The sequence below is a fragment of the Arvicola amphibius genome, chromosome 6, assembly GCF_903992535.2.
Source record: "Arvicola amphibius chromosome 6, mArvAmp1.2, whole genome shotgun sequence".
Taxonomy (NCBI): Eukaryota; Metazoa; Chordata; class Mammalia; order Rodentia; family Cricetidae; genus Arvicola; species Arvicola amphibius.
This window is the reverse complement of record NC_052052.2, coordinates 40,194,775-40,217,850: the sequence shown is the minus strand read 5'-3', so window position 1 is coordinate 40,217,850 and position 23,076 is coordinate 40,194,775. Positions and strand designations below refer to the sequence as shown.

General features: G+C 51.3%; 1 protein-coding gene across 9 annotated transcripts in view; it reads left to right on the top strand.

Annotated features, from left to right (window-relative positions):
* The window catches only part of Lrp8 (LDL receptor related protein 8), a 67,034-nt gene that overhangs the window by 30,762 nt on the left and 13,196 nt on the right, over window positions 1-23,076 (top strand). For 2 of the 9 annotated variants that reach the window (XM_038333174.1, XM_038333170.1), the window contains exons 4-12: window positions 7,347-7,475; window positions 10,364-10,744; window positions 11,515-11,640; window positions 15,733-15,852; window positions 15,925-16,050; window positions 18,595-18,769; window positions 20,672-20,899; window positions 22,007-22,125; window positions 22,351-22,490. In XM_038333174.1, the coding sequence (XP_038189102.1) occupies window positions 7,347-7,475; window positions 10,364-10,744; window positions 11,515-11,640; window positions 15,733-15,852; window positions 15,925-16,050; window positions 18,595-18,769; window positions 20,672-20,899; window positions 22,007-22,125; window positions 22,351-22,490 (1,544 nt within the window). Of the gene's footprint in view, window positions 1-7,346; window positions 7,476-10,363; window positions 10,745-11,514; window positions 11,641-12,565; window positions 12,689-14,508; window positions 14,548-15,732; window positions 15,853-15,924; window positions 16,051-18,594; window positions 18,770-20,671; window positions 20,900-22,006; window positions 22,126-22,350; window positions 22,491-23,076 lie in introns of all 9 variants that reach the window. The other 7 variants (XM_038333180.1, XM_038333176.1, XM_038333169.1 and 4 more) reach the window with 6 other exon arrangements.

Here is a 23,076-nt window from a genome sequence, read left to right as displayed (position 1 = left end):
TCTCTCCGGGATTTCTTTTCTAGGCTCTAATCCTCAAAGCAAACTTAGACCTGGCAGGTCATTCCCTGACATTTGTTAAATTAAAAAGGAGATGAGGAGGGGGAGGGGGAGGACCCAGCAGTCCAGAGGCAGAGCTTCTGTAGCGCGAGCCAGAGACAAAAGGCTGGGGGAAGCACGTGGAGATGGTGGGACTAGGGGGGGATCCAGGAGCCCCTCTCTGGGACTAACATTTGCCCCAGAGGTAAAGACAGGGACAATGGAGGCCAGAGTCCCATCTAAGGCTGCCGCTAATGATAGCTGGGTTTCCTTGTCTCGTAGCAACAGAGCTACCAGTTTCCAAGACAGAAAGAGAAAGGGAGAGCAAAAGAGACCCCCAACCCCAGACAAAGGGCCCCTCATTTCCTAGGCAGCTGCCAAGCCCTCCCCAGTTCTACTGCAGGCCCCATCCTTTCCTTACCATACCAAATGCCACTCCATGCTGTCCTGGAGGCATGTGGGCAGAGGGAAGCCCAGTGCTTTCTCCCGCCCTTCCAAAGGAACAAAGCCTTGCCACACTTGCCTGTGACTGTCATCCTCATGCCAGCCTAGAGAGAGGGTGGTGGAGTCCCCAGACCAGACCAGGTGTGGCCAGTTGGCCATGGCTGCTCAGCTGAGAAGGGACAGAGTCGTGTGCCTCTTAGAGAGTTTCTAGGGGTGGTTTGCAGCTCCTACCCTAACGGTCAGCCTGTTCTGCCTTGACCCCAGCGTGGGTAGGGGCTTTGCGGACTTTACTGGGGGAGGAGGGCTGTCTTGCTCCCCTTCTCTCCACATCTCCATCTCGTGATATTGCTTCCTCATTACCCTCTTGGGGCCTGCTCACCTATCCCCCTTCCCTCTCCTGGGCTCCCTCCCTTCCTGCTCATGCTTCCTGCCTCCAGCCTCCCTCCTGCTACCCCTCTCTCCCACCCTGCCTATTTCTCTGTTTTTTCTTCCTCAAAACGCCAGTGCTCACTGCCTTCCTACCTCATGGTCTGTGCTGGACCCACACTCCCTACTCCTCCTGACTCCTAGGCCTCCTTATAGTATAACAGCTGAACAGCTAGAGCCCGAAAACTTGATAGACCCACCTCACAGACACACAAACAGCCTGTTTGTGGCAAGCACCTCTGCAGTGACAAAAGACAGGATTTTCAGGCTCAGATTCTGAGATTCATGGGAGCAGCAGCCGGGATTGAAGAGGCCCAGCTCCCTGTGGACTACCCAGGCAATTGCTGTGAGAACCTGTCTCCGCTGCATGCCCCCCAGTATGGGTCCCAATCTAGAATCCCATAGATGTCTCCGTTTTAAGATTCCTAAATTCTTAGTAGTCCAAGACCCACTTTCTGCCCTTGTCCAGGGGGGTGCAAAGCCTGGGATCCCTACTCCCTGAACCATTGCATTGGTCAGAAGCAATGGCCAAAGGTTCTGTCACTAGGGAGGGCTGCCTGGAAGAATAAGCCAGAGAAGACCTTGAAGACCAGGCAGAATTTGGGACGGCAGGACTGGTAGCAGGCTTACTCACAGCTTCCCAACTGAATGAAAACCCAGCAGCCAACCCGTTGTCCATTTAATTGGTGTTGCCATAGCAACCTCCATAGCCTACCAGGTTTCTGGGACTGTGCCAGCTCCCAGGATAGAGCCTTACTCCTCACCCCTAACAGAAAGATTATAGATAGAAGAGTGTAGCAGGTTTGGGATCTGATTCAGTTGGGTCAGGTCTTTGCCTTGAAACCTCATATAAGTTGTCCAGTCTTCCTGAGCCTCAGTTTCTCTTTTTGTAAAATGATATGGTGATATTTACCTTATAATGGGTGTATGACTCCGCTGAGAAAATACAAGAATCGGAGTAAGTGCCAGTGTTGTTTATTTTTGTTCATGGACCGCAGCATCTCTGCCCTCAACATTACAGTTTATTAGGATATCAGGACACTAGCTTTGTACTATTAAAATACTATGAGCTGGGGGTGTGAGAAGCAGAGGGACCTGGGATAGGTACTCATCAGATACAGCCAGAGTCACAATGGGAAAGCCCAGAACATTTGCCTAATGAAAGTATCATTTGGGCTCTAATTATAGCTCTCTTGATTGGAGCAGTCTCTGACCCACCTTCAGGCATCTGTGGGGAGGGTGCAGGCAGGCAGGGAGAGGAGAGAGTGGTTCAAGGGGAATGAGCTGCAGATCTGGGTGCTGCATGCTGCATGTGAATTTTCCCCTGCATCTTAGCAGCGAGAAGGGGCCCTGACTGCTCACTCTGCTCACCTGCTTCTTATAGATGAAGAACAGGCTGGAGATCTGAGATCACCCATTTTGCCTGATGCTGTGTGAGGGAGCCTAGTGTAACTCTGCTCCTTCAGGGTGACAGGGTGCTTCCTAATGCGGGGGCCCAGTCAAGTGTCACTGGTGGTTGCTATGGTCCAAGTCTCTAGTCTACTTGGAGAAGGTAATAGGTAATCCCCATTTGTCCCTAAAACTCAAGTCTCTAAAACTACAGACCAGTGAGTAGCCACTAGGTACTATCAACAAACATTTTCCTTGTTTCTTTATGTATTAGCTTGTGAGTTGGCAAAAAGTACCTGTGGGTTTGGATTTCTGGGACAGGATTCTCAGGAAATTAGTAAATGCCTTCAGTTGCTTCAGGGTGGAGTTTTAAGCCCCCTCACCAGTGTTGTGAGGGGGCAGTGCAGTGATGATTATTGCTTCTGCCCAGGACACTTGCACAGCAAGCCAAAAGTGTCGCTTGGGAGCATCTGTCCCAGAGAGAAAGGCTGTCCTGGGGTGGGAACCATAGCGTGGTGAGACATATGAGCTCCTGTGCACCCCGTGGGGTGATACCCGCCTCCCCGCCAGTTATTTACATTTTCAGCGATGAGATAAGATAAGAGCAGTTGTCCTGAGCTCCAGTGTATCCCAGGCTTTTGAGGACAGGCATTTCCACACTGCCTCATACAAACCCCTTACCAACCCCATTTGCAGCAGAGGAGACCCAGGGAGCACAGAAGTTAAATGCCTTGCCTAAGAACTTTAGTGTTAGTAAATGAGATTTAGACCTAGGTTTATTGACTCTAAAACCCAGGTTCCCTCACCTATACCAGCTTGCCTATGGGAGTAGCCATCAGATGCCCATGTCGCTCAGCCCAGTTGAGCAAATAAAGGCTAGCTGAGATCTCACTGACCTCTCCAGCCGTGCTGGGAAAGCAGCGGTGTCCTCCTGTGCAGTGGCTGTACAGCATGGACCTGGGATGGAGGTCCAGCTCGACTCTCTCCATAAGATTCTCAGCCATCAACTTACATTCTCCGGGCTTTCCTCTCTGTCTGCGAGATGCCCATCAGCAGTCCCTGCAGCTGCGCAGTGGAGAGGCCTGACCTGGAGCCTGGAGCCCCAGCTTTGGGGAAGAGCTGTACCACAAGAGAGGCACAGGCAGTGTGGTTTCAGGAGAGACGGGCATTTGACACACCTACCTCTCTCTGGCCCTGGAATACCACTCCAGGAGACGCCTGTCAACTTGGTCTTCTTGGCCTCTTTTGTCCTGGCATTCTAAGAGCCTTGGCGCTCTAGGGGTGAAAGAACCAGTAGTAGGCACTGCTGGGTCCTTGAGAGCCTGTAATTAGAACTGTCTATTTAGGGACACAGCAAATGCCTTATTAATTATAAAGAAAGGAAGCAGACAGATTGTTTAATCATTGTCCTTGTTGAAAGGTTATGCTGTTAACTGTATAAATATTCATTAAAAGTTCAATCGGCTGCCTGCTGCAGGACCAGGCCGCCTGAGGTGGCGCGTCTGGCCAAAGGCTGTTTCAGTCACCTGGGCATGGGGAAAGAGAATTTGGGGCTGTGTCTCTGCCATGCATGGTTTGATGGAAGGACAGGGCTTTTGTCAGAGGAACCCAGATTCTGTCTTTAATGTGCTGTGCACATTTGGGTGAGCTACTTGATGTCTCTGAACTTTAGGACCGCTCACAGCCTTCTTCCTTCCAGGGTTAGGGTGAGGGGCATGCTGGGCATCTTGGTTGGTTCTGGCTAAATGCCACAGACTGGCCTGGGTAAACTGTACATAACAAATCTAGTGCATACAGTTCCATTACATGTACAGGACACCAACAGACTGGCTGGTGTCTACTGAGGTCCACTCCCCACAGAGCTGCCTTCTCACCCAGACCTTCGCAATAGAGAGGGCATGGAGGCCCTCGAGCATTTATGTTATATATAATTTTCATTGTGTATGTTCATGTACACGGCACTGTGTTCCGTAAGGACATTTTCATACAAATACATATTGTGTTAAGCATATTCTTCTTCCCTCCCCTCTCCTGTTAGCTCCTTCATTCCTCTAGATAATTTTGCTTCTATTTTAATGTCATATACACACACTTAATTTTATATGTTCATATAAAATTAGAACCACAAATGAGAGAAAGACATGCAATATTTGTCTTTCTGGAGTCTAGCTTAATTTGCTTAATGTGATTATCTCCAATTGCACTCACTTTCCTACAAATGGCATAACTTTGTTCTTCATGGCTGAAAAAAAAAATCCCATTGTGTATATATACCACATTTTGTTTGTATCCATTTCTATAAGAGGGCACTGACCCCACTGGTGAGGGTGCTGCTCTTATGACTTAATTGTCTCCTAAAGGTGAAGTGGAGTGGGGAACCAACTCCTCCGCCTGGCGCAGTCTGACCCACTTAGGTGCTTGTAACTGTGGCCCTTGCAACTCCCTGTGAGGCCCAGTTCTCCGAGCACTCGCTCTGGGTTAGTGCTTAGTGCTGGCCTTGACCTTCCACTCCGCTGCTCTCTCGGGGGTTTGCAGACATTTGGACGCCTGCGTCACTGCTGGGGTGCCGTGGTGTTACAGAGAGATGAGGTGTGCCATATCTTCTGTATGCAGATTTTTAACTCGGGCCCTTACCTAGAAGTGCTTGTGTTGAGAGAACTTACTAAATGCAGGTTTCAGGGCCTGGAGCATGGCTCAGCCATTAAGAGTGCGTTCTGCTTTTCCAGAAGGCCCGAGTTTGGGTCCTCCTCCCACCAGCACCTCCACACACATAGCAGACACACATTCACACGAAGAAAAAGGCTTCCGATCAGCCAATATGACTCGAGGCCCAGTCACTCGAGCTTCTGCCTCTTGGTTAGAGTATGTTCTGGGAGTCAGCTGGCCAGCGCCAGCGGCTTCATGGTCTAAAGTATCAAGAAGTGCTCAGGGTTCTCCAGTGTTGGTGACAGAAGAGCCATCTCCAGATGCCCATCCCCCTTCATCACTCCAGATGATAACCCAAAGTGACCTTTTGGGGCCGGGGGTTGGAGACAGGGGGGTTTCTCTGTGCAGTCCTGGCTGTGCTAGAACTGGCTCTGTAGACCAAGCTGACCTCCAACTCAGAGAGCCGCCTACCTCTCTGCCTCCCAAGTGCAGGGATTGAAGGTGTGCGCCACCATCTCCCAACAAAAGTGGCCATTTCATGTATGTGTGTGTGTATGTATGTATGTATGTATGTATTCTTTTAGGTATGAGTCCACAGTCCGCGTTTCTGAGCCGGAAGAGGGCATCAGATCCCACTATAGATGGTTGTGAGCCACCATGTGATTGCTGGGAATTGAACTCAGGACCTCTGGAGGAGGAGCCAGTGTTTTTAACCGCTGAGCCATCTCTCCAGCCCTCACTCCCCCCACTGCCAAGTGGAATTTTAAGAGCTCACTGAATGTCGGTGCTTTCCAGAGCCCTACCCAACAGTTACTTCATGTGGAGTGAGTTCTATGAATTCCATAGACTGCCTTATTCATGGCAAGTGTTCCAAACCTGTCCACATTTGTGATCCACATGGGACTGAAGGTGCTCTTCCCCAATCCATAGTATGTATCATCTGGGGACCTTGATGTAGACACCTGCCCCAACCCACGTCCCTGTGCCTTTTCTTGTCTCGGCCCACTTTTATTCATTTCTGTGGCCTCTCACCACCGGCCACAGAGACGAGGTGAGAGGAAACAGATCAGAGTGAGACACGAGTTACCATTCTTCTGAACGCATGGAACTGTTTCCAGCGCTGATATCAGACACAGCTGTCCTATCTTCATGTCACTCTTGTGTGTGTGTGGAGGGGGGAGATGGAGACAGACAGACACTCAGGGCTTACCCAGCAGTGCTCAATCTTACCCACGGAATGGATAAACAAGACTGAGTCTCATCCAGTATGTGTACATGATAATAACGGGGAACATGGACTGAGCCTAGGATTGATGCACTTCTAAACATTTTACAGACATTAATCTGGTCATTACAACCATCCTATGCAGTGGGTCATAGCGTCGTCTACACTTGGTTGAAACAAAGAGAAATATTTTAGGCCAAGGTCACGTGGCCGGTGAATGACTGAGCTATGGTTCAAACCCAGGCAGCCAGCCTTCAGAGCCCACAGCCTCACTTTCCACGCTGGAGGCCAAAACATAGCCCTCACCCTGCTGGGTTGTTATGAAGATTGAGTGGAAATGTCTAGCACTGTGCCTGGCACAATCCAGAGACCTGAAGCTGGGACGCCTGCGCCCTGGAGAAGGCAGCAGGGAGCCAGCCAGAAAGGTCGAAGATTCATCTGCCCCAGCTGTCATGTGGAGTAGGGAGCACTCAGAGCAAGAGCTGCCCCCCGGTCCTGAATCGGGTTCTCATTCTTCCAAATTGAGAATCAACCCTGGGGCTCTAGGCCCCTGACTGAGTCAGCCTCTGATTGCGGCTGCAGTAATTATAGCTGCGCAGTCCCGCTGGGCCCTGCACGTGGAGGTTGTTCTCAGCGGTGGGCTCTGCACCATCCTACAGAGACTTAAGATTGTTGCTGCTAGGGTTTTGGTGAGCCCTCCAGACCCACGGGTTCAAATCACGGAGCTGCTGGTCTGGAAGGTAAACAGGTCTGTTAGGCATACCTTACCCAAAGGCACACAGTGGGAACACAGCAAAGGTGTGGCAGCTCCATATTGTGAGATCTTACAGAAAGACTTGAAGCTGGGTGATGGTGGCGCACGCCTTTAACCCCAGCACTTGGGAGGCAGAGGCAGGTGGATCTCTGTAAGTTCGAGGCCAGCCTGGTCTACAAAGTGAGTTCCGGGTCAGCCAGAGCTGTTACACAGAGAAACCCTATCCTGAAAAACCAAAAGAGTAAAAAAGAAAAAAAAAAAAAAGACTTGAATGTCTTGGGCTAGAAGAGCATGAGTGTGGGGTGGGGTCAGATTTAGGACTTAGGACGGCCCTAGTGGACTGCTAGGGACTTACGCCAAGCAGCAGGACTGGTTGGTGCTGTGTCCCTTAGCTAAGCCATGAACACTGGTTGTCTGTCTCTGCAGCCAGGGAAGAGTGTCCCGATGAGAAGCTGAGCTGTGGACCCAGCAGCCACAAGTGTGTGCCTGCCTCGTGGCGTTGCGACGGGGAGAAGGATTGTGAGGGCGGAGCGGACGAAGCCGGCTGTCCTACCTGTGAGTCCAGAACTCGGTTGTCTGCCAAGCGGTCGGGCACCCTCAACAGTGGGGGACCCCTTCTTGGAAGGGGCCTGTTTCTCTATGGGGCCTGGTAGGTGGGGTGGGAAGAATAACGATGAGAATGTTAGAAACGGCTGAGCCCCTAGACATGTTCTCCTTTCATTCTCATGCCCACCTCATGAAGAGCCATTACCATCCCCATTTCATGGGTGAGGAAACTGAGGCTCAGACAGGGAGGAAACGTGCCCAAGACTGAGGGCTGGAACTGAGATTCAGAGTCAGGTCTAACACACAGCTTTCTGCCATGTCATGTCTGACATCTGCTCATCCATTCTACAAGTCAACTGATCTCCAAGCAAGAGCAGGGGAACGAAAGGCTGGGCTGTATGAAGGTGGAATCTGGTGCCAGGGCACCGGCAGCGCTGGGAATGGGGCGTGTGCTGACAGATGCCTAGGGTGTAAAGGATGACTGCTGCTCGAGTCTCAGACTGGGGCACGCATCACATACAGAGAAGATACTCCCATCAGCCTCGGCAGGGACAGATGGACGTGGTCATTGGGACCGTTCCACATGGCTGAACTTCAAACACAGGATTATCTCCTTCTCAGAGAGCAGGCCAGCAAGGTTTGGGGGTGAGGGGCATGGTCTGGCTCATGTTGCTTCCCTAGTTATCCTGGGTACCTGCTATGTGCCAGGTCTGGAGTAAGGTTCTGAAGGGGGCGATAAGGCGATCCTGTAATCTTCCCCTGGGGACTGCAGACTGGCCTGGGCTGCAATTCAGGAGTGTGCGTGTCAGGCACTTGTCCACCACTGCCTCTCAGAGCATCTCCTCACCCCACTCAGTCTCTCCTGGACATCCCTCCTGGTCCAGGAGCAAGGCCATCTCCTCCTGAGGCTTCTGAGATTCCAAGTGTGAGGGCTGAGGGGTCTGAAGAAGTGTATGGAGGGGGCTGGGGTCCTGGCGAGTGTCTGCACTTCAGAGCCTCAGTGCTGGCACTGGCTTCAGCTGCGATATTTTGTGAGAACTTCCCACCCATGCCAGTCATCCTTTCCTCTCACCACCCCCAGCCTTATAATCAAATGACGCTTCCAGTATAAAACTAGCAGCCACTATTGCAAGGAGTGGGGGTGGGGGTTGGGGTTCTTGACCAGGGCGTGTTGGGACAGGGACAGCTGTTAATTATAGGAACCGAAAGTGTGAGAAAGGATTATCAGGCTCTCTGTGGCCTGGGCAGAAAAGGAACCTTCCCTTCTCCAGTTCTCTGAGCCCCTTCCATTTGTGAATGTAGGGAGTGGGGTCCCTGGGCCTTAGTAGTGGGATCTTCCAGTGACTGACGGCTTCAGAACCTTGTTGAGAATCTAGTGTTATGAAGCACTTCTTGTCAGGACTCTCAGGAGACAGACTCTTCTCTCCCTGGGTATGTAAAGTGTCTAGACAGGCAGGAGGATGTCAGCAGCAGCATCTTGGGGAATGTGGCACCAGAGAACGCATGCTTTTTCCTCTGATGCCCCCACATCCCAAAAACCCAGAAGGGGGGAAATGCAGCTGTTGGAAACTTAGTAGAGCTGTCAGGAGAACATGACAAGGTCTGCCAACATTGTAACACCGAAGACATCACTTTATTTTATGTTCAGTAAATGAAAATTGACATTTTGGCACCAGAAAAAATAGAAACATGGACCCTGGGCGCCCCCATATGGAAAGATATGGAACTGCCACCATGATGTAATAGCCACAGCATTTCTGACCCACCTGAGTCCCGAGGCCAACGGCTGAAGACATGAAAGAGGGGAGGAGACTTGATGGAGGAGGGAATGGGTGCTTGAAAACAGCTGACACTCCAGAAAGTGAGGGAAAACAAACAACAGGAAAGCGGAGAGAGGTCAGAGTAGGAAGGCAATGCCCCAAACCTGAGTTCTGGGTCTCTTGTTACAATGCAACCCTGAGCAAGGTGCTCCCCTCTCTGAGCCTCAGTTTTCTTAGCTGTAAACCAGCACCTGGGCTGGCCGGGCTCTAAGGCCTTTCCTGTGGACTCCAGGCTAGCCTACCAGAGAGAGGAAGCCCAGAACCCAAATGGGGCAGGACCTGTTCTTTAATGACTTCGTCCACGCCCACATCCTGCAGGGGGCTCTGCCAGTCCTTTAGAATAATGGGGTATGAAGGACCTGGGACCCAGACGTGGGGTGACTAAAAGGCACCAGACAGGCCGGGGCAGAGGGAGATTTCCTAAGCAAGGAAACAAGCAGCCTGGGTTGGGTGAAGGTGGCATTTGGACCCGGGCACAGGAAGAAGGCTGACTGAGAACTAAAAGGAACAGTGGGCAGCAGTGGGTTCCCAGGAGATGGCGCAACTTAACAAAACCGTGGAGGGGAACTGTGTGCTCCGGGCCTAGTAAATCATCCAGGTGGCCGTAGCTGGGGTGTGTTCAGGAGTGCGGTGCGGGGACCAGGGTAGTAGAAGCCAGGCTGGAGACTTTGTAGTCTCGGCAAGCTATGTATACAACTCTGCCACAGTGGAGAAACCCTAGCCCTCTCATCTGGTGTCAGTCATGTTACAGATTTCCTATCCTGCACGACAATAGGGCTCTGCTCTGCTGCGTTAGAGCCTCTCTCAGCCCCACCAGGCTGCTGGTTACAGGGCAGAGATTCTGTATATTTGCCGAAGTTCAGGGAAGGCAAGTGTGGTTCAAGGTCAGTTAGCATGACTGAGGCCCCTGCTTTCAAGTGGCGGTCTCTCAAACCGTGCTCCCCCTTCAAGTCTGCAACAGGACCTACTCCAGCCTATAGGCGAGGGTCAGAACACCCGGTAACCCCTGTAGCAGGAGCTGGGCTGGGTCATGGGGGTTGGGATCTGGCCGGCCGACCGGCTCTCTGTCCTGCGCAGTGTGCGCCCCGCATGAGTTCCAGTGCAGCAACCGTTCCTGCCTGGCCTCTGTGTTCGTGTGTGATGGCGACGATGACTGCGGGGATGGCAGTGATGAGCGCGGCTGCTCGGACCCGGCCTGCCCGCCCCGCGAGTTCCGATGTGGAGGAGCTGGTACCTGCATCCCTGAGCGCTGGGTCTGCGATGGCCAGTTTGACTGCGAGGACCGCTCGGATGAGGCTGCCGAGCTTTGCGGGCGAGCGGGCCAGGAGACCACAGCCACGCCTGCAGCCTGCGCCCCCACGGCCCAGTTCACCTGCCGCAGTGGCGAGTGCATACACCTGGGCTGGCGCTGCGATGGCGACCGCGACTGCAAGGACAAGTCTGACGAGGCCGACTGCTGTAAGCCCCCTCCACGCTCCCAGTCCCACCCAGAGCCTGCTGATATGGCCCTCCTACCGGGAGGACATACCCTGCTTTAACAGAGACTTACACTGGGAGAATGAAGTGACTTGCGGGAGGTCACATGGCTGCTAAGGAATGGAGCTCAGATCTGATCCCAGAAGCCAGGCACCTGTTGCTGCCCGTCCCTGTTATAGGGAGTCTGGCACTGGTCCCCTGCCCAGACACCTTTGTCCTAGGAGTGCCTACATGCTGGGCCCGTCAGATTCTGCTGACTGTCCCAGCTGAGTGGGTCCCTTCCAGGACCTTGGCAGACCCCTGCTGCCCTCTCCTGCAGGCACAACTCACACTGTGGTATTTTCATCTGTGCATTTCTCATCTCTGCACCTGAGCTTCTGGAAAGGGGCTCTTAGTCTCCGGGCTCCCCACCAACACCCAGCACAGTGCCAGGTTCAGGAAAGGTTGACTGAGTGGACCAAATCACTAAGTCATGAGCGCCAGGACTCAATGGAAAACCACACGTCTGTGCTGAGGTGGTGGTGGACAGGGAAACAGGAAACTGCAATGCTGTGTGACCTTTGGCAAGGCCTTCCCCCTCTCTGAGCTTCAGTCTCCCCATGAGTACTCTAGAGATGCTTTGGCTAAGTGTCCTCCGAGGCCTCCTGAGCTCGGTCGCTGTTCCATTCTTTCCGGGGTGGATGTGGCATGAGGTTGTGGGGACAGCTTTCCTAGCGCCACCCTGGTCCTGACCTCCTCCCACCCTGTTTCAGCACCACCGGGACCCTGCAATGAGAATGAGTTCCAGTGTGGGGACGGGACTTGTGTCCTTGCGATCAAGCGCTGCAACCAGGAACACGACTGCCCAGACGGGAGTGATGAAGCCGGCTGCCTGCAGGGTGCGTTGCTCAAGAAGGTTGGCACCCTCTTGAGGAAGGAAGCTCAGCCTGAGGAAGGCCCTGTGGCCCTCCCTGGCCTGGAGAGAGCAGAAATGGGGGCGTTCTTTCCTTAGTCTCAAGGATGTATTTACCCCTTCAGCATCAGTCACTTGCCCATTATCACTATAACTCTTTTCCATGGGGTTCTGGGGCACAAGAACTGGACTCTTTTTTTTTTTAAAGATTTATTATGTATATGAGTGCTCTATCGTCACATATACCTTTATGCCAGAAGAGGAAATCAGATCCTACTATAGATGACTGTGAGCCACCGTGTGGTTGCTGGGAATTGAACTCAGGACCTCTGGAAGAGCAGCCAGTGCTCTTAACCGCTGAGCCATCACCAGCCCAAGAAGTGGACTTTTAATTTAGCCTGAAAGAGGGCTAAGGGGACATGAGAAGGTACTGCAGAGAATCTAGCCTCCCCGCTATTTGTCTGTACCCAAGGCTTTCCTTACTAGCTCTCAGACTGAGCAGACACTGAATCCTGTCCTCCAAAGAGTCCCTCTCATTCTCAGGTGGTTCTGATGGTCACCACTTGTCCTGCCAAAATAGAGGCCTTACCCACTAGCCATGGGGAGTTAATTAGAGAGGACAGCGAGGCAATGTGGGCCGGCGCTCCCCCTGGGAGATGGTCAGCCCAGACTCGGTCCTTCTGGAGCTGCTGCACTGTCTTTCCCAGGAGCCTAACACTCCCAGGACAGACAAAGACCCCTGCGTGGGTGAATGAGGGTCTGTCCACTGTCTGTCCTAAGGTCCCCTAAGAGAGTTAGGGCTGGTGCTTGGACTCTGTTCATTTTTTGTGGGCCTTGGCTGACCCTGCCCGGCCTTGCCCTCCCACCCACTGTCTCACAGGCACTGTCCACTCTCTTGTCTGGCCCGACAGAGTCAACCTGTGAGGGTCCCCGCAGATTTCAGTGTAAGAGTGGCGAGTGCGTGCACGGCGGGAAAGTGTGTGATGGTCAGAGGGACTGCTGGGACTGGTCGGATGAGCCTCAGAAAGAGTGTGGTATGCTACCTATCTACACCTAACAGCTGGACTGATGTTCTCACTGTGCTCCCTCCTGGCGTCCAGGATAGAGGCCCTAGTACCTGCTCTGACCCTCTAGACTAAGTGCTCACATCAGGCCATTTGCCACGAGGATCTCTTGCTGCAAAGCTCTAAGGGCCTTTCCCTTGAAGTCTAGATGCTCAAAGGTTAGGCTGCTTCTCATAAAACTGACCTCTTCGCTTCTGCCATTCACAAACTATACAAACTGAGTGTGTGCCCTCTGCAACTTTCTCTCTTCCTCTATGTCCCTGCCCTGCTGATCTAGCCATGGCCTGGGTCCTTGAGCTCTTCCAGCCCTTGGTAGGACGCCTTATAGAGTCAAAGGTCGGAAGAAGCAGGGAAGCCCGTTAGAAGTATATCCCAGCCAGCATCACTGCCAAGCCAGGCCTGGATGGGAGCAGGGTCCTCCCAGCAGTAGGCAGCGTCACCGTTCTGAACTCTGAGAAGCTGGAACCTGGGCGAGGGCGAGGGGCTGACGTGCAGTTTAAGCTAGAGGGAAGCAGGGAGGACCGGCTAGCGGGTGACTAGCAAGCGCAGAAGAGATGTGAGTCATCTCTGCTTATGTCAGGACAGAATTCCAGAGAACTGGACAAAGGAGACCCTGAAAACAGTCTAGGCTGGCCCCTCCTTGTCCTCTCTTCAGGAAGACTGCCCAACACCTCCCCTACTGGGTACTCAGAGGAACGTCATGCCCCAGAGCTCCCCATGAGCAGCCTCTTTGCTCTCCTGAAGATTTCAAATGAAACCAGGCTGACTGCAAGGAAGAGTAGCTAAGCAAAGCTTGCTGAGCCTCCACCTGGGCTTGCAGGAGACTCACACTCTGCTGCCCTCAGGCCTTGCCTGGAAAAGATCCAGAAGGGCCTCGTGGAAAGGGGGACAGGGAAACAGGAGCAGCTAGCTGAACCTAGCTTCCCCACTCGGAGCTGCAGATACCCAGGGACTGCTAACCTACCAAACTCTCTTCTGCATGACGTGCTCATGAGAAATATGTGCTCGTTTGTGTCTGTGTGTCTTTTTTGTCCGTGCTGGTGAAGAGACCAGCCAGCATCTGTACCCACGTTTCTGAACTATTGCATTCATGCATCTCTGCCTGCATTTCCATGTCTGCGGAGCCTGCAGACCTGTCTGTGCCTCTGCATAAGCTAGTATGGGTATGTGTGTGTGTGCATGAAGGTGTGTGCATGCAAGTGTGTACTGTTGCCGGGGAAGGTGACGTCAAATGCTATTCAGGCCTCTAGATCATTCTACCTCTTCCTTCCTCTCCCAGCTCTACCTACAGGCTACACAGAATTAGAGAGGAACAGAGTCTCTCTTCAGGCCTGCTAAAGAAGGTGGTCAAGGATAAACTAATTGGGGCCTCCTAGCCCCTCTCAACCTTTGTTAGCCTTGGGGTACTCTATACCTTCTATCATCAAAAAGCCATAGTCATTTCGAGCTCTTTCTGAGCAGCACCACCCTATAGATTCCATTTGGTCCAGTAAGCACAACTGTGGAGTTGCTACCACCTACAGAAAGAGAGGAAGGAAGTGGGTGGGTGGGTACGCAGCGTGTGAATGGGAGAACAAACGAATGGATGGAGCTCGTGGAATAGGAACGCTCAAGACAGGTGGCAGAGGGTGTGCGACAGAACGATTCCCAGCGGGAGATCTCCCAGGGACTACTCTGAAGCTCCTGTGGCTCAGACACCTCCAGAAGCCTGGGGCTTCCCAGGGATGGGCCCGACAGAGCCACTTCCAGTCCCCCAAAGTCATGGGATTGCTGTGGTCTTGTTCTTTCAGTTGCATCAACATTCCAGGGAAACAGGAGGAGGCCCAGGGGTAATGGGGACATTCCCTAAGCATGGCTCCAGCTGGAGGCGGGGACACCCACAGCTGTGCATGGCCTGGGACGGGCAGCTCAACCCAGCTGTATGCATGGCCACAGCTGGCTCCACTCAGCGCTGCTTTGCTTGGCTGGAGTGACAGTGCATGAACCTGGTGGGCGGAAGGGCGGTGTGGCACTCTCCCCCGGCTTGTGGGATTAACTTTCTGTGATTCTAAGCCCAGGAGATGCTGTGAGAACTTGGTAAACCTTGGTTTTGGCCTCCCCTAGAACCCTCCAGAAGGTGGTGAGGGAGTGGAGAATGAGGGGACCAGAGATCCAGCTGACCTCTTGACATCCCTCCACTCTTTGCAGCACGTGGTAACCCTGGTCTAGGCTTGTGGCAAGGTAGATGAATGGTCAGGTCAAAGAGGAGTTGAAAACACTCCATTGTGTAAACCCTGGTAGGAGAACCCTGATTTGTTCACAGGCACATGTGAAGAAAGTCTGGCCTAAGACTCAGCTGTAGCAAGTAAAGGTATTCTTTATTATCTGACTCCTCCTGACCGACAGACTAACTCTGGGCTCTGCCTTGAGAAAGTATGCACATGGTAGGGGACCAGAAGTCAGCACTTGGCAGAGATCTGAGGGACCCCTGCACGGCAGCCAGCCCCACGGTGCACGGCAGGGAGGAGGAGAGAGTTACAGGAGGCAGCTCCTGAGGAAAAGGTTTCTAAGGGCAGCACCCTTCCAGAGTGGCATCACCTGCCTTGGAGTGAAGCCGGCTCCTTAAGCTGAGCACGGATGTGCAGAGGCCCTCAGAAAGCATTCCTGAAGTCTCTCAAGGGACGAACATTACACATGCAAGCTTTAAGCTTAAAGGTTAGAAGGAACTGTTCTAAAAATGTGTTTGTAAAAGACCCCAGAGTTCCAGGAAAGGCCTAGCTACCTCTAGTCTGGCAGTGGATGGAGCTCTGGCCTGGGAGGACAAGACCTGTGTGCTGCTTGTTCCACTGGCCCTGTCTTGTCTAGTCAGGGAACTGCCATCTGATCCTCCTCCTTCCCAGTCACCTGGCCAAGAGATAGAGGAAGCGCAGCTTCCTCTTTTCCTGGTTCTGTGGGAGTCCGCTGCCCCAAGGCTTGGCTTTGCTCTGCGCCATTTCCCTGCCTGTCAGAGTTCAGCAGCTTGTGTCCCTCCCCAGGGCTGAACGAGTGTCTGCACAATAATGGTGGCTGTTCCCATATCTGCACTGACCTCAAGATTGGCTTTGAGTGCACATGCCCAACAGGCTTCCAGCTCTTGGACCAGAAGACCTGTGGCGGTGAGCCTTCCCCCATCTGCCCAAGCAGATACAGATCCTCCTGCCGGTTCTGACTTCTGGTCTTTCCCACAGACATTGATGAATGCCAGGACCCAGATGCCTGCAGCCAAATCTGTGTGAATTACAAGGGCTACTTTAAGTGTGAATGCCACCCTGGCTATGAGATGGATGCACTGACCAAGAACTGCAAAGCTGTAGGTACGGACTTCCAAAGGAAGAGGGAATAACTCTGGAGGGTCTATGAAGCACCCGCCTGCCACGTATGTGAGGAGTGGTTAAACACTCCCACAGTGCTCAAAATACAAGTGAACACCACACGCACAATACACTGCACGCTAACACCCACAGGCTTGGTTAGAGCCATCCATTGATAGCACAATGTATAGGCACAAGTGTGGACCACACAACCGGCATAGACAGCTCACGTGAAGTGCATGACTTGTATAGATCTATATATTGATCTATTCAGTCAACTGAAGTAATTATTTAATTCTTTATATTAAATGTAATAACATTGCTGTAGGCACTAGAGATGCAGTCAGCACAAGATACCTTCTTAATGAGTAAGACAGACAAAACATAAGATGGTTAAATAAATACAGTGTATGGCAGGGGGCAAGTAAGGGCTAAGAGGAAACAAAGAAGGAAGTGATGGGAAAGTCTCGGAGAGTGGTGGGTTATGGTTTTAAACAATAGTCAGGGAGGCCCTCACTAAATAAAAAGGGCATTTGCGTGAGGACCTAAAGGAGGCTGAGCCCAGCGGTTATCTGCAGGAATGGCATTCCAGGCTGAAGGGAAAGTGAGTGCCAAAGCCTGAGGGAAGGAGGGTGACTGCATGTTGAAGGAGCAGCCAGGAAGCTGGTGTAGTTGGAAGGAGACTTGTGAAAGGTGAAGTCAGAGGTGACGTGGCATTCCCCAAAGCCTTCCAGACGGTTGTAAAGACACCTGAGTCAGAGGGAAGCCCTCAGAGGGTTCTGAGTGTAACATGGAAACTCCTCTGGCTTCATTGCTGAGAACTGCCTGCAGAAGGCCAGAGAGAAGCCACATGTTCCCGCAGGGCTGCAGGAGGAAGGCGTGGAGCAGGATGGCTGCTGCGGGAATATTGAGAAGGGAACAGATGTGTGTATATTTTGAAGGCCTGCTAGCTGGATTTGCTTATAAATTACAGTGGGATGTTAGAGAAAAATGAGCCAGAAGATTGCAGGGACAAATAACTTAAAAACGAAAAATGAATTACTATTTCAGCATATGAGAAAGGGTGAAGGGCGGGTTTAGAAAGAATGTAGACTGTGTTGGACATGTTGGGTATAAGGAAACTAGCTCTCCACATGGACACATTACACAAACAGTTCAGTAGAAGTCTGGAGTTTCACATAGATACTTCATAGAACACATAGATTATAACACAGTAGCTACAATCCTTGACATCAGATCCATAAATCCTAAAATATACCACCCGCACCACAATTATATAATGTACATACATACATCACATGTAACCTGTCTTGTCTTCTACATGGGACATGATGAATAATGTGGTCCATATATGTACAGTAGAAATAACATACTAGATATGCATACCAGATCCATGCATGTGAATATCTAAGGTGCAGTTCTAAAAAAGATCCTCAGATCATAAACACACAGGTCCCTGTTGCTGACACAGTTCTCATTACAATTCACAAGCCGCCCTCTACCCCAGCCGGTCACTTCAGAGGGGTGAAGTCATGACTGTTATTTGGAGCTTTCCACCTGATACTCCCTGTGCTTTCAGCCCCATTTCCCTGCCGTCTGCGTCACCGCTTTCCTCCTACCCCTCTGCCTTGAAATCGTTTCCGTCCTCACACTGTGTATCTGTACGTACACGATAGATACAGCCCCAGCTACACGGCTCTATACTGGGCCCATCCTGTCCCCAAAAGCCTGGCACAAATGCACAGAAACAGGGACCAGGTGGCTGACAGAAATGTGTACCGGGAAACATGGGAACCGTTCCCGAGAATTGCCTGGTACATCTCAAAACCAGCTGAGGTGGGCAGTGCAAGGTCCTTGAAGGCCTCTGGGACAGCAACCTTCCAGGTGGAAGTCACAAATATCTAGGTCCCACGTGATCTTCTAAATCCAACTCTAGAATCTAACTACAGGTTTGATATATACATGACCAGTTGTATGTTCTGTACAGTGCATGTGTGTGATCTTGTCAGATGCCACATACATCCTGTCTCTGTAGGTGGCTCAACAAACTTAACCCAGCCCGCTGGGCTATCTTTCTAGGACCTTTATTTGCTCAGGTGGGTCATTCTTGCAGGATGACAGGTGGAGCCCCAAGCAGAAACAGTAGTGATTGCTGCAAAGAAACACACTCTGGAACAAGGGAAAGACTTGAAAAGGGCCTGGGGCAGTGAACGGGATGGGAAAAGCAGAATGCAGGTAGTTTAGCTGGAATCCAGGATGGGAGAAAAGCTGATAATCTAGACAGACGGCGGGGCTATCCTGCAAAAGGCCTTTGTGCAGGCCTGAGGACATTAGGAGCCATGGACTTGGGACTTTGTATCTAATGAAGAAGAGGGCTTCTGCTATGTGTTGGTACTCATTATTTCATCTGCCCTTCTAGCCTGTGAGGTAGGACCATCATCCCTACTTCATAGGAAAAACGAGGCCTCATCCAGCAAACTAGTGGCAGAAACTTGGTCTCTATGGACTCCCTGCTTCCTCCATTGACACTGCTTCCTTGCATGGCAGTTGGCAAGAGCCCGTCCCTAATCTTCACCAACCGACACGAGGTACGAAGAATAGACCTGGTGAAGCGGGACTACTCGCGTCTCATCCCCATGCTCAAGAATGTCGTGTCACTCGACGTGGAAGTAGCTACCAATCGCATATACTGGTGTGACCTTTCCTACCGCAAGATCTACAGGTAAGTGGCATGCCCCCTGCAGCCGAGTCACGAGAGACTTGAGGGAGGGGCTGTTGACACAGAAAAGGAAGCATGGTCTCTGCCTCTCAAGACGGAGTTGGGCTTGAGAAGGGAGACAGAATCACAGTGGCAGTAGAAGTACCAGGACTTTGAGCCCACATCCTAGACTTGTGTCTGACCCCTGGTGGCCTAACAGTGAAGTACAGGACAGAGGAAAAAGGAAAATGCTCTCCATGGAGAACTACAAATCTGGCTTAGATCTGATCTCTGCCAGGAGGATCCCACATATAACTAGTGAGCCACCTTTTTGCAGTCATGAGATGAAGGTAGAAAGACCTTTGACCCAATTTGGTAGTTGGGAAAACTTCCTGGGTGGTGGTACCTCATTTGTCACTGGGGTACTCCAATCACTGGCTGTGACTTCAGGAGTGGACTCTGGCACTTGGGAAAAATCATTGGACGCTTGAGAAAGTTCGCTCTTAAATCTGTCTCAGATACCATATCTCCTTGCATATCTGTGCCCCTTTGGACAGTTTATGTCCCTTTTTTACCTTTGAGATCTACTTAGCAGGACTGATGATAACCAGGCATGGGGTAGACACCGAGTCATCGTAGAAAGAAAGGATGGGTGGGTGGGTGAGTAGATGAGAAGACAGAAACAAACTGCCAAGTGTGATGTGCTGACAGCTAGATTCCTGCCTCCCACAGCACACATACACAGACTGAGTTCATGTCTTACATACATAGAAGTAGCTAGAGCCTAGCCAGCTACACAAATGTAACTGGCAAGCAGGATTTGATGAAAGACTGGATATGGGGCTGAATGAGGCATACTAACTCTTGAGTTAACTTGGGGAGTCTCGGGAATCTGGCTTGGGGTTTTTATCAGCTGTGCTGCTCTTTTATTGGGGACACACAGGAGATCAGAGATTGGGGGCTGGACAGTCTGTGGAGGGACAGGAATGGGGATGAGCAGTTTGGAACGCATTGAGTGAAGGTGTCTATGGGCTATCTAAGAATGCTTTTCGGTCTGACTTGAAGAGAATGTCAGAATTATGGATGGCAGTGGACAGTATGGCAGTGATAACATGGAGAGAAATGATGGGGGTGAGGGAGGGAATGACGACCTGTAGGCACAGCATTTGGGAAGCAAAGTCCTGTTACTGATGCCCCTGTGTGTTTATGCAGTCAGTCCTCTCTGCACCACACAACTTCCTGCAGATCCTCTTTATCTCACCTCTGCATGTCATAACCCCCCATCTCTTTCCCTTCCTTCATTCCTTTCCTTTCAAACCTGTCCGTTCCACAGGTGCCACAGTGATCTGACATTCCTAGCTATGTCCTTCAACTCATTCAGTTACCTGTCTCACTCTTGCTCCAGGATTAAATCTAATTCGCAGTACACTCAGCTATGAGGATGTGGTTCTTGCCTGCACTTACTTCCAGTTTTACATCCCATAAGCCAGCTTCACCACACCAAACACTGCATCGTTCCAGAACATGCTTGCTTCTATACTTGTATACACTGGTCCCTTTGTGTCCGGCTTCATCTTTTGCGCCCCTGGTAATCTAGTCCTTCGGAACTCAACCACAAGGCTTCTCCCACTCTGCAGGAAGATGCAGTCTCTATTTCCCCGCTGCTGTAGCTTCCACACTGCATTGTATCTGCCTGCATGTTTCTTCCCCCATTAACTGAGCTCCACCAGGCTAGAAACTAGCTGATTCGGCCTGTGCCCCTTTCCGGGTTGTTCAAGGAATGTGTTGAGTAGAGCTTAGCCAGGTTCCTCTAAAACCCACTGCCATGGCACAGAGAGAAGACAAAATGGGGAGGGTTGCAAAGGCAGCTCCACATGGGCCCATGGGTGGAGCATCTGCCCATGGCCAGCCCTGCTTTCTCCTAAGCGCCCCCATGGACAAGGCCAGTATCCCGGATGAGCAGGTGGTCCTCATTGATGAGCAGCTGCACTCTCCAGAGGGCTTGGCGGTGGACTGGGTCCATAAGCACATCTACTGGACAGACTCAGGAAACAAGACCATCTCAGTGGCCACCCTTGACGGCCGCCGCCGATGCACTCTCTTCAGTCGTGAACTCAGTGAGCCCCGAGCCATTGCCGTCGACCCCCTGCGAGGGTGAGTATCCTCACTCAGACTTTCCATTTTACCAGCGTACGTGTTGTTCTCATGAGTCTAAGAACGGTCAAGGGCTCAAGAAGCCTGTGGCCCAGTCAGACACAGGGAAAGAAGTCCAAATGGCCCTCATCCCACTTGTCTCCAGCTCAGGCATTGGCCATTAGTCACCAGAGAGCTCCCTGGACTCTTGGCTCATTCACTGAAATGGCACATCTTGGAGCACTACAGGTCTAGAAATTCTTGAGAGTAGCTCCAGGGGTAGAGGCCCTGCAGGCTTTTGTTGGTGGGTATCTGGCAGCTGCTTAACCTTCTTCAAGGACAGAGAACTCATTACTCTTCATGAAGTCTATTTCGTTGTGAGATACCACCTACCCATAATACAGTGGGGTTTTCCCTCATAAACCCGAATCTGTCTCCCTATGGCAGAGTTACATAAACCATGCATTCAGCACAATCAGTGTGATTTAAGATTGAGGTCACTGGGGTTGATCTGTTCCTAACTCCTCACCTCTCCCCACCCTTGTTGCTCAATATGTGGGCTCCTTACCACCTAGGCTGCTTTATTCTGGCCACACCTGGGTGAGGGCTTAGGAATCCTGAGCAAAACAATACTTGTTCCTTACTTGGTGGAAGTGTTCCTTTTTCCTTATCCTTGGTTGTTAAGAAGGAATAAGAAACCCTCTTAAATTGAGGTCAGCTACTGAAAGCAGTCTTAGGAAAGGGTGAATCTGTACCAGTGGGCTGCTATGGTCTCTAGTAGGAACGAGGGTCTAGGAGCAGGAACCTGAGTTAGGATGGTCGTTTACTCCTTTCTCTGTAAATCAGGAGAGGTTTGCAGGGACCCTGCCCACACAGGTGCTCTAGGGCTGGGCTTACAGGCTATGCAGCTGAGACTGGGTAGATTAGAGGTGAGCCGAGCTTCCCCAGGCTCTCACGAGATGAAGGTTCAAGTGCCTGTTATTTCTAACAGAGATAGTTCCAAAGGATTTCCGAGGTTTCCCATTAAATATAACCCCCAGCTATTCAGTGGATCACTTATCCTTTGTGACTCCGACCACCCCAACTGTCCCAAACAAGAAGCTTAATGTGGGCTCTTCTATCTTTCAGGTTCATGTACTGGTCTGACTGGGGATTCCAAGCAAAGATTGAGAAATCTGGGCTCAATGGTGCATACCGGCAAACACTGGTTTCAGACAATATTGAATGGCCCAATGGAATCACCCTGGGTAAGCCCTGCCTATCTACCTGAGTTAGGAGCCTGTACTAGAACTAATCCTGACAACTGTTAGGGGTCCCATGAGTATTCTTTCTGTCCCCTCATGGAGGCCAGGTGTCTTTGTTCCCTCAGGCTAAGTTCAGTGTGAGGCCTGGGAATGTGGGTAGAGAAGAGTTCAGTGGGGCAGAGATGCAGCTGTAGTAACTGGTGTCTGACCTGATCCCTCCTCCCCAAGACTTGCTGAGCCAGCGTTTGTACTGGGTGGACTCCAAGCTGCACCAGCTGTCCAGCATTGACTTCACTGGAAGCAACAGAAAGATGCTGATTTTCTCCCCTGACTTCCTGAGTCACCCTTTTGGGATAGCTGTATTTGAGGTGAGCCCTAAGAGGGTGGGTATGACCCTGCTGGGAATATGAAACCTAGAAAAGGCTTGTTCAAATAGGATGCTTCCCTGAGATTTGTCCAAAGGGAAACAAAAGAACCAGGAAGCCAACTGACACGTTTGTATATATTCTGAGAGCCACCTACACAGAGGCTCTGCAGCCCAGCCTGCCTGGCAGTCTTTCCTGTGTTCTCTCTCCCCAAGAGCCTCGTTCAGAGAATGTCACAGGTAAATTATTCAGCACAGATGCTTCTTCTCCACGTCCTTAGCACCTAGCACTATATCTCATATGAAGAAGGTTCCTAACAAAAGGAGGAAGGGGAAAGGAATATGTGTTTCCTTATAATCATTTCGTATAGGTCACATCCTGAGAGATGCTATGCAGGTCAGCTCATTTCTGTGCTGACCTTTGCTGAATCATGGGGTTACAGAAGTAAATCAGACACTATCCAAGCTCTCAAGAAGTGAGGATCAAGAAGCCCATCTGCCCTGACCCTGACTTCCTTTCTTCTTGAGAAATAAGGAAGCCAGAACCTACCAGAATTTCTTACATTCTTCCAGCTCTTCCCAAAATTAGC